The sequence below is a fragment of the Trichosurus vulpecula genome, chromosome 9 (genome assembly GCF_011100635.1).
Source record: "Trichosurus vulpecula isolate mTriVul1 chromosome 9, mTriVul1.pri, whole genome shotgun sequence".
NCBI classification, from domain to species: domain Eukaryota; kingdom Metazoa; phylum Chordata; class Mammalia; order Diprotodontia; family Phalangeridae; genus Trichosurus; species Trichosurus vulpecula.
The window spans coordinates 8,021,839-8,035,538 of NC_050581.1; the positions used below are offsets into that span (position 1 = coordinate 8,021,839).

Consider the following 13,700-nt stretch of genomic DNA (forward strand, 5'->3'; position numbering starts at 1 on the left):
GAAGAAGGTATGTGTCCTTATGAGTTCTCCAGGACTGAGATTGTTCACTGTAGCTCATCCTAGTTTGAGTTCTTTTAAGTAGTGTTGTAATTAAATAGACCTTTAGAGGCTGGCCTAATAGTATTGTTACATTGTTTCTATTTGGGAAATACATTTCAGATTTCAGTCAACCAACTTAAAATTAAGGTTTTTGGAACACAACCTGGTGATGATTTTCAAAAATTTATATTTCCATGTTTAATATGGTTATACTTGTGTAGCTTATATAAGATTGCTTGCCGTCTTGGGGAGGGGGGAGGGAGGAGAGATGGGAGGGAGAAAAAAATTTGAAACTCAAAATCTTATAAAAGTGAATGTTGAAAACTATCTTTTCATGTAATTAGAAAAATAAAATACTATTAAATGGGAAAAAATAAAATAAAAAATTTATATTTCCTTTAATTATGACATCTTTAAGTCCTTTTTCTTACTTGAAGAAGTTTTTCAGGTATTGAATTTGTTTCTGTAGTCATTCAAAAACATTAGTTATTTTATTTTCATTCCATTTTAGGATTTGAAAGATGAAAAGAAAAAAGCAGAAATGGCAGCAGCTCGGGCAGTTCTTGAGAAATGTACTATGATGCTTCTCACAGCTTCAAAGGTAATATGAAAATTAGTGGTTTTAATGTTTCAGTACTGAGAACTTAAAACACTGGTAGTTTGCATCATTTTTCTTTTTATATCTTTTCATTTTAAAAATTGTACTCTAAGAGGAGGAGTTTATTCTAATAAATCTACAACATGAAAAACATAGGAAAGTTCTCATTCTCCAGAACAATCATTTGGGTTATATTGTGCATTTATAATTATCCCCATTTTACAGATAAGGAAACTGGTAACTCACACAATAAGTATCTTACAGGTAGATTTGAATCCAAAACTCCTAGCTCTAAGCCCTGTCTCCTCTACGTGCCCATTCCTTGTATACATATCTGCTGAGCATTCATTATGTACTAAATAGGTGAATTGCGTACTTTGATGCTCCAGTATTAATACTTTAATTCCTCATATCACTACAGAGAGATTCATCAGTTACAAAATTCGTATATTCTTCTGCATATTATGTAAGCATTCACCTAAAGGAAGTTCACTTTTTTTAAAGACATATCTCAGGCACCCTAATTGTGAATCAGCTCGTAAAAATAAAGGGGGAGTATTTTACCGAATGAAACTGGCTTTGGAACAAGTAATTGAAATTGTAACAGACTGCAGAGCGAATGCAGAGAAGGAAGTGTCATCTATCAGCATAGATGCTGGCATCAAAGAACTTAAGGTAAGAGTAAGGAAGAAATCGAATTGTTTTCCATTCCCATTTTCTCTTACTAACAATGACCATGGGTTCATGTTTTAGGGTAGAAGCTTCACAAAGATAGGTCACATCTATGTTTGTAATAATTGACTACATTCTCACCTCTGGGTTCTCAGTAACATTTGGTTTTTTCCCTTTGACCAAAAAGTTGTCCTCTTTCTGTTTCTCTAGTGAAGTGCATATGTGAGTATGTATATGGCTGCTGTTAGAGAAGAAGTCATTTTCTGCTTGAAGCTATTATCCCCATTACGTACCAATAGTTAGAACTTTTAGATTAGGCAAAGCAATTAATTAATTGTGCTGAGATAGTGAGCGTGATTCATGGAACCCCCGGTAGAGGGCCAGCTCCAGCTCTAGCACACTGTTGTATACTTTGAGGCTGTTGGTTTAAAAACTTGAAGGTAAATCAGTCCAGCTAGTGGGATTAGGACATACTAACTTTAGATTATTTTTTTAAAAAAAATTGGTTTATCATAGAAGACAGATTCATACATGAACTCTGGGCATTTATTTCCATAAATTTGTGATCTCACTCATGTGAAAGCCACTCTCTCCAGTAGAGATCAAATCTAGTATAGCCAACTCTTGTCCTTCGAAATTCTTGGCTTTGCATGAATATCACTGAAGCATGAAACCAACCTTTTGGTCATCCTTCTTCTCTCATGCTAAGCACACCTTTTCTGTTTATTTATCTCTTTGATACCATCCTTTATGCTACTGTTGCGCAATTCTTTAGCATAAAAGATGCCACAGCCTCATTATGCATACATTGCAGAGTCTTCTACATGAGACACATAATCACTCAACTGTTTAACTATTGATTTGGGAAAAGCCAAGTAGATGATGAATTTCTAATATCTATACCAGTGATTCTGAAATTTTCACACAGTGGTAGAAAACCCTTAAGTTTATTTTTTAAATTATAATGTATTTTATTCTTTTCAATCAGCAAAAACTGACCTTCTCTCTCTCTCATCCCCCAACCCCCACACTGGGAACTAAAGAAAAATGAAAGCCTCTGTTATAAAAACATATAATTAAACAAAACAGATTTCTGCATTGGCTATCTGCAAAATACATACACGTACACTCACATATAAGTGACATATATGTCTCATTCTTTATTCTGAGTCCTTCACTTCTCTACCAGGAGGTATATAGCATGTTTCATTATTAGTCCTCTGGAATCATAGTTGCTCATTATCCTGATCAGAGTTATTTATTCTGTGAGAGTTGTATGTCTTCACTATATTATTGTCATTGTATAAATTGTTTTTCTGGTTTCTTCACTTCACCCTGTATTAGTTCACACCAGTATTTCCAGGTTTCTTTGAAATCATTCCCTTCGTCAGTTCTTATACCATAATATCCTATAAAATTCATATACCATACCTTGTTTAGCTTTTCCCCAATTTATGGACACCCCCTCAGATTCCCATTCTTTGCCATCCCAAAAAGAGCTAACAATATTTTTGTAGATCCTTAGTCAGAACTCGTTTTGCTTAGGGAGCACTGGTCTAAAGTATAATATGCAATTAAATGGACAATCCATAGAAGGGATTAGTGCATGCATTTTAGCCATTATAGATGGAACAGTGAGTTTGTCCCAGAATTGAGCAGGACGGGGAGAGACCTGGTTGTACGGAGAAGTTTCATGGTGCTTTTAATGATGCTAACCTTCTCCCTGAAACAGTGGTCCATTTTACAACACTTTCATTTCTGAATATGTTCTTTCCTTCCTCCATTTTACACCCATACAGTGCCATCTATTCCTTGTAGTAGTGAAAAAAAAGGAGTGGTGGTGCAAAAAGCACTAACAAGCATATCCTTTCTGATAGTGAATATAATATTCCACACACATACCCTTCACCTCCTCCCAACTCCGCAAAGAAAGAAAGGAGTACATTTTTTCTTCTCTTCTACAGATCTAAGCTTCTTAGTCATTCTAATTTCATAGCACTGTTTCTTTTTTTCTTTCCATTTACATTAGTGTAGTCAGACCTATCTCTTTAAATAACAGAATTCCTTCAATAATGTTAGTGAGAGTCATTACCACAATTTCTGAAGAATTAAAGTTGATGGATCACCCAAGAGCATTGGAAAGGCCCTGACATAATGTTTAATAAATGTTTATTCAGTGGATGAGTGAATGCCAATTTATTCACTTAATGAATGATAATGAAAAATATATACAGCAAGCTAACAGGAACTGGTTGTCTCATGGCACACCTTTCCAGCTAGGTAGGTCTATTAAGGAAATCAAATTAGTTATCAAAAAATAGAACTGTTCAAAGTCAAGAAGTAGGTGGAAAAATAAGCAAACAACAAACAATGAACCTGACTATAAAAAGCTACTACAGTGGCAGGGAAAATTAAAGAAGACGATAATGTGACAACAGCTAAAAACCAAAGTCTCAAAGGAAAATGCAAATTGAATCCAAGCCCAATAAGAATTCCTGAAAGCATTTATCTCAACGGTCTGGCTAGCAGCTGCTGTGGGGGTGTAAAACCAACAACAACCAGCTCACAGAACGCTGCAAGCCCAGGTCCTTTTGATCTGCTTTACTAAGGAAAGCAACGTTAAGGGGTTAACAGTCTTACTTTAATCCAGAAAACAAATATCATTCACTTAGTTCAGGGGAAGAAGCCAGCTTTATGTATCTTGTTCAGGGTCAAGGGTGAGTCACACATGTGACTCACCCACGTGACCTAAAATCACCACAAAAATGCGACTTAAACCCATGTGGTCTGAAAGCCTCTGATGTCACAAACATGTCACTCAAACCCATTTTGATTGCCCATGCAGCATTAAAGAAAGAAATAAGCATGGTAGAGGAAAAAAATGGGAAAAGAAATGAGATCAATGCAAGAAAATTGTGAAAAGATAATTAACAGCTTGGTAAAAGAGACATTAAAATATTAAATATTAAAGAAAATAGCACCTTAAAATAGAATTTGCCAAATAGTAAAGAGGCACAAAAATTCACTGAAGAAAAGAACTTCTTAAAAAGCAGAATTAGCTAAACTGAGAAAGAGGTTACAAAATCTCACCAAAGAAAATAATTCCTTAAAAATTAGAATAGGGCAAGTAGAAGCTAATAACTCCAAGAGATGTAAACAAACAATAAAACAAAGTCAAAAGATGAAAAAAATGGAAGAAAATGTGAAATATCTCCTCAGGAAAACAACTGACCTGAAAAACAGATTGAAAAAGGGCAATTTTAGAATTACTGGACTACCTGAAAGCCACAAGCAAAGAAAGAGCTTAGGCATCTTCTTTCAAGTAATTATCAATTAAACACCAAATTAGAAATCCTAAAAATTAAAGGTGAGATTAATAAAATTGAATGTAAGAAAACCTTTGAATTATTGAGTAAAACTAGAAATTGGTTTTATGAAAAAATCAATAAAATAGGTTAACCATTGGTTAATGTTATCAAAAAAAGGAAGAAAACCAAATTATTAGTATCAAAAATGAAAAGGGTGAATATATGACTAATGAAGATGAAATCAAAGCAATTATTAGGAGTTATTTTGCCAAGTTATATGCCAATAAATTTTACCAATTTAAATGAAATGGAAGAATATTTATAAAAATATAAACTGCCTAGACTAGAGGTTCCCAAACTTATTTAGCCTACTGCCCTCTTTTCAAAAAAAAATTATTCAGCACCCTCCTGGAAATCTACTTTCTTTAACCATTTAATGTGTTTTTTTTTAATTTGCAGCATTTAAAAATATATGAAATGTATCTTTTTTAAATGGCACATCTTAAATTTAATAATTTATTGTAAATTTGTGGGTTTTTTCCTGCATTGAGATGACACAGTATCACATCATGTAACTATAGTACATATTATAAAGAAGTCATTACATGCACATATTCCTGCTGATTCATGCTGTACTTCCCAACAATGCACAACATGGTTACCGGCCAACACTTGCTTGTTAAGACTTGTCAGCAGACATGACCACTGATTGGTTATAAGTTGCATTTTGTGTGTTTATTTGGAAAATAATATAATCACTATGACTTTGTTATACAACAGATGAAACATATACAAACAGTTTTTCAAAATTTTCTTCTTATCTTTCCTTATGCTTCCACTGCCCCTGTATTTTTATTCAATGCCCCCCAATTGCACCAAGGCTACTACTGCCACCTCAGATTGTTCCAGCACCCCCAGGGGGAAGTATTTTTGGGATTAATAAAAGAGGAGATAGAATATCTAAAAAAAACCAACCCTATTTTAGAAAGACAAATTGAACAGGCTGTAAATAAGCTTACTGAGAAAAAAGTATCAGAACCAGATGGATTTACAAGTGAATTCTACCAAACATTTAAAGATCAACTAATTCCAATAGTAAATAAATTGTTTGGAATAATAGGCAAAAGAGGAGTGCTACCAAACTCCTTTTATGAAACAAATATGACTCTGATACCTAAACAAGAATGCAGAAAAACAGAGAAAGAAAATTATAGACCAATTTCATTAATGAATATGGATGCAAACATTCTAAATAAAATACTAGCCAGGAGATTACAACAATGTATCATGAAGATTATACATTATGTCCAAGTGGGATTTATACCAGGAATGAAGGGATGGTTTTTCATAAGGAAAACTATTAACATAATTGATTATATCAATAACAAAAGTAACAAAAATCATATGATTATATCAATAGATGCAGGAAAAGCTTTTAATAAAATACAACACATTCCTATTTTAAGAAAAATACTTAAAGGCATAGGAATAATGGATTTTTCCTTAAAATGAGAAGAAGAATCTACCTAAGGCCATCAGCAAGCATTATTTACAATGAGGATAAACTAGAAGCCTTCCCAATAAGATCAGGAATAAAAGAAGGATGCCCATCATCACCAGTATTATTTAATATTCTATTAGAAATGCTAGCAATAGCAATAAGAGAAGAAAAAGCAATTGAAGAAATCAGAATGGGCAATGAGGTAATAAAACAGTCTTTTTGCAGACAATATGAGAATATACTTGGAAAATCCTAGAGATTCAACTAAAAAGTTAGTTGAAATAATAGTTTTAACAAAGTAGAAGGATATAAAATAAACCCACATAAATCATCATCATTTCTATGTATCACTAACAAAATCCTGCAAGAAGACATAGTAAGAGATATCCCATTTAAAATAACTGTAGACTGTATAAAATATCTGGAAATATACCTGCCAAGATTAACCCAGAAACTAAGTGAACATAATTATTAAATACTTTTCATGCAAATATTGAAATTTAAATAATAAGAGAAATATTGTTCATGGAGAGGCAGAGACAATATAATAAAAATAACAATTTTACTTAATCTACTTATTCAATGCCATCCCAATTAAATTACCAAAAAATTATTTTATTGAGCTAGAAAAAATAATAATAAAATTCATTTGGAAGAATAAAAAGCCAAGAATATCAAAGGAATGAATGAAAAAATGTAAAGGAAGGAGGCTTAGTAGTACCATAACTCAAACTATGTTATAAGATAGTAATTATCAAAATCATCTGATAATGGCTAAGAAGTAGAAAGGTGGATCAGTAGAACAAAGTAGACATAATACACAGTAGTAGATGATTATAGTAACCTTGTGTTTGACAAATGTAAAGATTTAAGTTTTCAGGATAAGAATACACTTATTTGGTAAAAAAAAAAAAATTGGGGAAGCTCAAAAGCAATCTGGCAGAAATTGGTCATAGACCAGTATCTTCCACTATTTACCAAGATAAGGTAAAAATGGAAACATGACCTAGATATAAAAGGAGATATCATAAGAAAACTAGAAGAACATGGAACACATTACCTATCAGACAGATGGATAGGAGAAGAATTTATGAATTAATAATGAATAGAGAGCATTGTGAGATGTAAAATGAACAATTTAAATTACATTAAATTTAAAAGAGTTTGTACAAATAAAACAAATGTAGCCAAGATTGGGGGAGAAGCAGGCAATGGGGGAGGGGGAAATTTCATACCTGGTTTCTCGAATAAAGTTCTCATATCTCAAATATATAGAGAACTTTGTCAAATTTGTAAGAATATGAATGATTCCCCAATTGATAAATGGTCAAGAGACATGAACAAGCAGCTTTTTGATGAATTAAAAACTATAGTCATGTGAAAAATGCTCTAAATCATTATTGATTAGACAAATGCAAATTAAACCAACTTTGTGATGTCATCTCATACCTATCAGATTGGCTAAAATGAAAGAAGAGGAAAATGACAGGTGTTGGAGGGGATATGGAAAAACTGGGACGTTAATACACTTTTGGTGGAACTGTGAACTGATCCAACCATTTTGGAGGCCAATCTGGGATTATACACAAAGAGTTATAAAATTGTATACCCTCTGACCCAGCAATACCACTAGTACGTCCTAAATTATTTATAGCAGCCGTCTTTGAAGTGGCAAAGAACTAGAAATTGAGGGGATGCCCATCTGATGGGAAATGGCTAAACATGTTGTGGTATGTGATTGTGTTGGAATACTAGAGTGCTGTAAGAAACGATGAGCAGATTGATTTTAGAAAAACTAGGGATATCCAACCCAGATTCTTCCATCTGCCTATAAAGTTCTTCCATCTTTGGGTTTTACTTCAGTTTTTCTCTGCATGTCTTAATGTATACGTTCTGCTTCAATCAGATAGATTTCCTCTCTATCCTTCACATATATAATATTCACATTTCAGCTTCTGTTGTGACCCATATATCCCCCTTGCCTGTATTTATTATCTTTCCATAACACCTCCTAGTTTATCCTACAAATCCTTCAACGCCTAGCTCAGGTTCAATCTCTTCTATAGAACTTTCTCCACTAACCCACGTTGATCCCTCCTCTCTGTGAACTCATATTGTACTCAGAGCCATAAAATTCTAGAGTTGGAAGGGACTTTAGAGATCAAGTTATCGAACCTACAATACAATCTGTCCCCATCAGATAGTCAGCCAGCTACTGCTTAACACCTCCAGTGATGTGGAATTAATCACTCTAATTATTTTCAAGGCAGCCCCTTCCACTATTGGATAACTCTAATCTTTACAAAGTTCTTCCTTATAAGCCAAAATCTTCTCCACAAAACTTCCACCAGTTGATCCTCATTTTATTCACTGGAATAAAACAGGATAAGAGCTTTGTATTATGATTATAATAATAGCTTACATTTATATAAAATTTCACAGTGATAATTTTTTATTTATTTTATATGTTTATATGATTTATATGTATTTTATAATGTGTACATTATATATTTTATATATTATTCGTAATTTATATATTTTTATTATATATAATAATTTTTATATATTATCTCATTGGATCCTTGAAATAACCCTAACGTCATCATTACTGTTTTACAGATAACAAAACTGAAAGTTCAAAAAAGTTAAAGTATTTGTCTGATGTCACACAGTTATTAAGCCACATAAGTGAGAATGAAACCTGGATTTTCTCATTCTACATTCTATGTTCTTTTCACTCTTTTGTGCTACCTCGTATTACAGTTATGGTTATTTCATTCACTCTTATTGACTTTACTAGATCTTTGAGAGCAAAGAATTTACCTTTTCTGTATCTCCTACTATGAAGAACAGAGCAAATAACACAATAAAGAGGGGTAAGAACTGGATCTGTGATTTCATTGATACAGGGGACTCTTGGTTGAGGGAAGTTCCTTGGGATCAATGTAAGTCAGCTTCTTCTTTAGAAAGGCTTACAGTCTTGAAGAATTGCTTGGGGCACTGAGGTAGAGGTTCAGTGACTTGTTTAGGGTCATAGAGCCAGTATATATCAGAGGTGGGACTTCAGTCCAGGTCTTTCTGATTCTAAGGCCAGGTCTCTAGCCACTCCCACAATATCTTTCACATAATAAATATCTTAGTTATTTGATAAATTCAGCCAATACTCATTAAGGACATCTGATGGTACAGAGCACTATATTAGGTCCTGAGGAAGATTAAAAACTTGGATTGCCCCCACGAAGCCTAAAGTCTGTTAAGGAGATATGGTACATTGGCTGTGATTATATAAAATGATACATACATGCATTAGAAATGTGCAAGATAAAGAGATATGTGGGGTAGGAGAAGGAAAAAGGAAAGGGTTGACTGAAAGTTGTATCAGGGCAACCTCCTGGCCAAGGTGGTATTAAGTTGGGCTATGAGTTATAGGTAATGATTCAACAAGTAATGAGAGGGAAGAAGGAAATTACAGGCATAGCTCCCTATGAGAACATTTTGGTTAGAGACTTCTGTGCTTGCAGGAGAATAATATAAAATAAAGCTGGAGAAGTAGGAAAATACCAGTTTGTGGTGGGTCTTGATCATTAGGCAAAGGAGAATGTGCTTTACTTAGCAAACAGTTGAAAGATAGTGGGATTATTGAGCAAAGGAGAGGTATGCCTAGAGAAGATTTTTCTTCCAGTAGTATGTGGGATGAATTAGAAAACGAAGAGTGGGATGATGATACCAAGGCACAGAGAGGTTAAATTATAGGTGAGGGTCATATATATGATAGCAAATGTCTGAGGTGAGATTAGAATTAGAAAGTCCAATACCCTGTGTGACTCACTACCATAGGATGACTGATGCAACAAGGTACCAGAGGATATGATAGATGTCCTAAGGATGACATGAACGGTGGATATGTTAGCTTTGATTAGGAAAAGGACTGTTTTTTTTCCTCTGAGACTAGAAGAAGGAAAAAAGGAATACTGTGCATAGGAAGTATTCAGAGTAATGGAGATGTAAAGCTAGGAAAGTTCAAGTAGGAGATGAGTTTGTCTGCTGATCTTTGGGGTCTTGAGTAGGAAAAAAGTTTGGAATACTCATTGGAGGATGTGATAGCTAATAATAATTTCTGTATTGTGGTGATGGCCAAGCTGAGGTTAGATAGCAAAAATTTATAATGGACTGTCAGTATAATTTATTAATTTTTTTCAAGTGGTATTCAGTCATATAAAAATATACAAGTTAAAATGAACCCATTTTGTTTTGTGCCTGTAATTTATTTATGTAAGTATAAATTTACGTAAGATGTATATAAATATGAATTCTACTTTTCAGATGACTATTGAAGCTCTTCGAGAGAATCTTTATTTTCAGTCTAAGGAAAATCTTTCAACAATGTTGAAACTTATCTTGGAACATACAGAGGATTTTACTGATTCTGCCTACACCAGCCATGAGCACAGAGAACGCATCTTGGAGCTATCAAACCAAATTAAAATTGATTTGCAGCACCTGGTTTCAGTGTGGATGCAAGCAGTAAGAACTTTTTCTGTTAAAATAAAGTCTATACAACAGTGTTCTCCCCCTAAAGTATTATGGCATGTAGAAGTTAAACTTCATTAACAGGACTGTAGTTTTTGACCCCATGGTAAGACCAGACAGTGTCAGGGGTGGGGAACCTGTGGCCTCAAGGCTAGGTCCTTGGTGTGACCTTTTGACTGAGTCCAAGTTTTACAGAACAAATCCTTTTATTAAGGGGATTTGTTCTGTGAAGTTTCAATTCAGTCAAAGGGCTGCACTCAAGGACCTAGCAGGCCACATGTGGCCTTGAGACTGCAGGTTCCCCACCCCTAGATCCTCAGGAATGACCCTTAGTGGTCTAGAAAATTAGGTTAATTTGGCACAACCTGTATTTGATGAAGTCATGACAGGTTTTTAATAAACACTTTCCTTTTCTAACTGCTCATAACCATCCTTAGTAACATGTTCTAGAAATTGCCAGGAATAAAAATAAAGGTAATAGGCATGTAATTAGAGGACTATAATCTCTGCCTTTTTTTGAAATTTGGGACCTTTGTCTTCCTCCAGTCCTGTGACACTTCTTTTCTCTAAGATCTTTCAAAGTAGCTCAGGACTTAAATCTATCATTTCTTTCAGTACCACAAGTTGTATCTTTGTGACTTTAACACACGAAAGGCAGCAGCTAGGTAGCGTTTTAATTTCTCCTCTTATCTTAGCTTTCTACTTCCCCCTTTTTTTCTTCTTAGTCCTTGCAAAAAAAAAATGGAAGTTGAATACTTTAGTCTTCTTATTGCTGTTCATTACTATCATTCCACGTTCTTCAGGCAACAGTCCTATCTCTTCTTTGATTCTTTTCTTGCCCCTGAAATCAATATAACACCCCTCCCAAAAAATTGTCATGCTGTTGTTTAGCATACGCTGGCAGCCTTAGCTCATTCTGGGTTTCACACTCCTGACCTCTCCTTTTTCTTGCATCCATCCTCCGTTACTTCCCCTTGATTCCATCTTCTGTGCTTGTCTTTTTAAAATCTGAGTTGGTTAATGAATCCTCTGTGCAAGCACATTAAATTCTTTAAAGAGTTCCTGCTTTTCTTCCTCATCATTCATACTTGTCCATGTCTTTAACACCTTATTCATGAAAGCTTCTCATCCTTCTTGGACTGACTTACCCTGCAAAATATTGGACTGTTATCTCTTGCCAGTCCCATTACTAATCCCTTTGAAAAATATGCTTTCCCAAAATTTAGGGTATTTGCCAGAATTTGCTTGGCTTCCTTACCTCCTCTATCATGAACTAGGATGGAGTGATCACTTTCCCCCTAGTTTTCTGTCATTTCTCTTTCAGCTGTTAGAATCTCTTTGGTCAGTATCAGGTCCAGAAGAGCAGTTCTTCCAGCTATTCCTTCTGTCTTTTGAAGGATAAAATTATCATTAAGCAAGTCAAGAAATTTGTCAATTATTCTGCTTTTGTCAAGTAGTACATGGCTGTAATAATTTAAGTCTCCCAGTGCTACAGTTTTATATTTCCATGCCAGATTTGTAATCTCTTGACTAGAATCCTCGTAATATTCTCTCTTCCATCCAAGTGGTTTATAGTATGCCTCATAACATCACTACTTCCTTCTTCCTCCATTGATCCTCAACCAGTTGCTCTCTACCATGTTTTTTTTTTCTCCTTGGCTTCCGGGATTTCTTTATAGTAAGTATATCTTTTTAATATACCATGCTACCCTAACCTGTCCCCCTTACTCTCTTCTATTCCTTTTGAATGAAATATACCTTTAAAAACTTACAGTCTAGTCCTGAGTCCTATCCCAAGTTTCATTAATACCTCTGAAGCTGAATTTTCCTCCCTGTATTAGGATTTCTAGTTCATTCTTTTTATTATCCATAATCTGTGCATTTCTATATAGATATCTAATGTTGTAGGATTTTTTTACTGACTTTTTCTTTTTTTCCCCTCTCCCTGTCTTCTTGAACTGTCTCTTAATTACATTTGCAAGACTCAAAGCAGACATTTTACCCAGCTCTCTATAGACTCCAAACCTCACCAGGAGCCCATCATTGCTATATTTTAGCCATCAGTCCAGAAATCTAAATCCTGTTCTCAGACACCATTTTCTGTTCTTTTTCTAAATTTGCCTTTATCTTCTGAAGTCTCTACCCGCCCTTATTTACAGTGATGAAAACACTGGTTCTGTGAGTCAGTGAATTTACAAACATTTATTAAGTGATTACTATGTGCCAGGCACTGTGCTAAGCACAAGAGCACAACTATAAGCAAAAAAAAAGTCAGCCTCTGCTCTCAAGAAACTTATATTGTAATGGGAACCTTATAATAGGGAAGACATCGCCTAAAAGGAAACCGAAAAGGTTGCGTGGAAGAAAGGACTGAAGGAATGATGGAGAAGTCCAGAGTACAGCCTGGTGGGAAATGAAGATGTGGCTGGCCTGGATACTCTCCTTAAATGGAGGTTCCACTTTCCAATCTAACTGAGGGAGCCCAGGGGCAGAGAATACTTCCAAGGTGCGAGTTCCAGGGCTGAAGTGATCTGTCAGCCTTGGAAAGGTTTCCAGGGTACGATGGAGAAGTCAAGAGGTGGGCAGCGTTGTAGGAAAACCTGTTCTTTCTTTTATTTAAGTCTTAAGTCCATTATCCTTAGCACTACTTTCTAGGTTCCTTAGAATGATATCATTTATACTTGCATGAATCACCACAGGTACATAGGATTCTCCATCACAACCCTCCTATCTGCACTAGGAAAATAGTCAAACTCTGTGTTATGTCACTTCAATAAATAGCTGCCTTATACGCTTTAGCAGGGATGGATCAACCACTATACTTACATTTTTGTCCTCTGATGTTTACCTTTCTCCTAATGGTACCTTTGGATGAATATTCTTCCATAGAGCACAAAAAAATTACTTTTTCCAAAGATAGTCCAGTCCCTACTTCTACAAGGCAAATCTCTTCCTATTATGAAAGTTCTTAATATTTTTTTTCCATATCATGGACCTCTTTGGTAGTTTGGTTAAGCCTATGGACCCCTTCTCAGAATGATGAAATGCATTT

General features: G+C 34.8%; 1 protein-coding gene across 1 annotated transcript in view; it reads left to right on the forward strand.

Moving 5' to 3' along the window:
- The window catches only part of CTNNAL1 (catenin alpha like 1), a 100,735-nt gene that overhangs the window by 49,227 nt on the left and 37,808 nt on the right, over positions 1-13,700 (forward strand). The window contains exons 5-7 of the mRNA XM_036737772.1: positions 551-640; positions 1,142-1,312; positions 10,442-10,642. Coding sequence (XP_036593667.1) covers positions 551-640; positions 1,142-1,312; positions 10,442-10,642 — 462 coding nt within the window. The remainder of the gene's footprint in view (positions 1-550; positions 641-1,141; positions 1,313-10,441; positions 10,643-13,700) is intronic.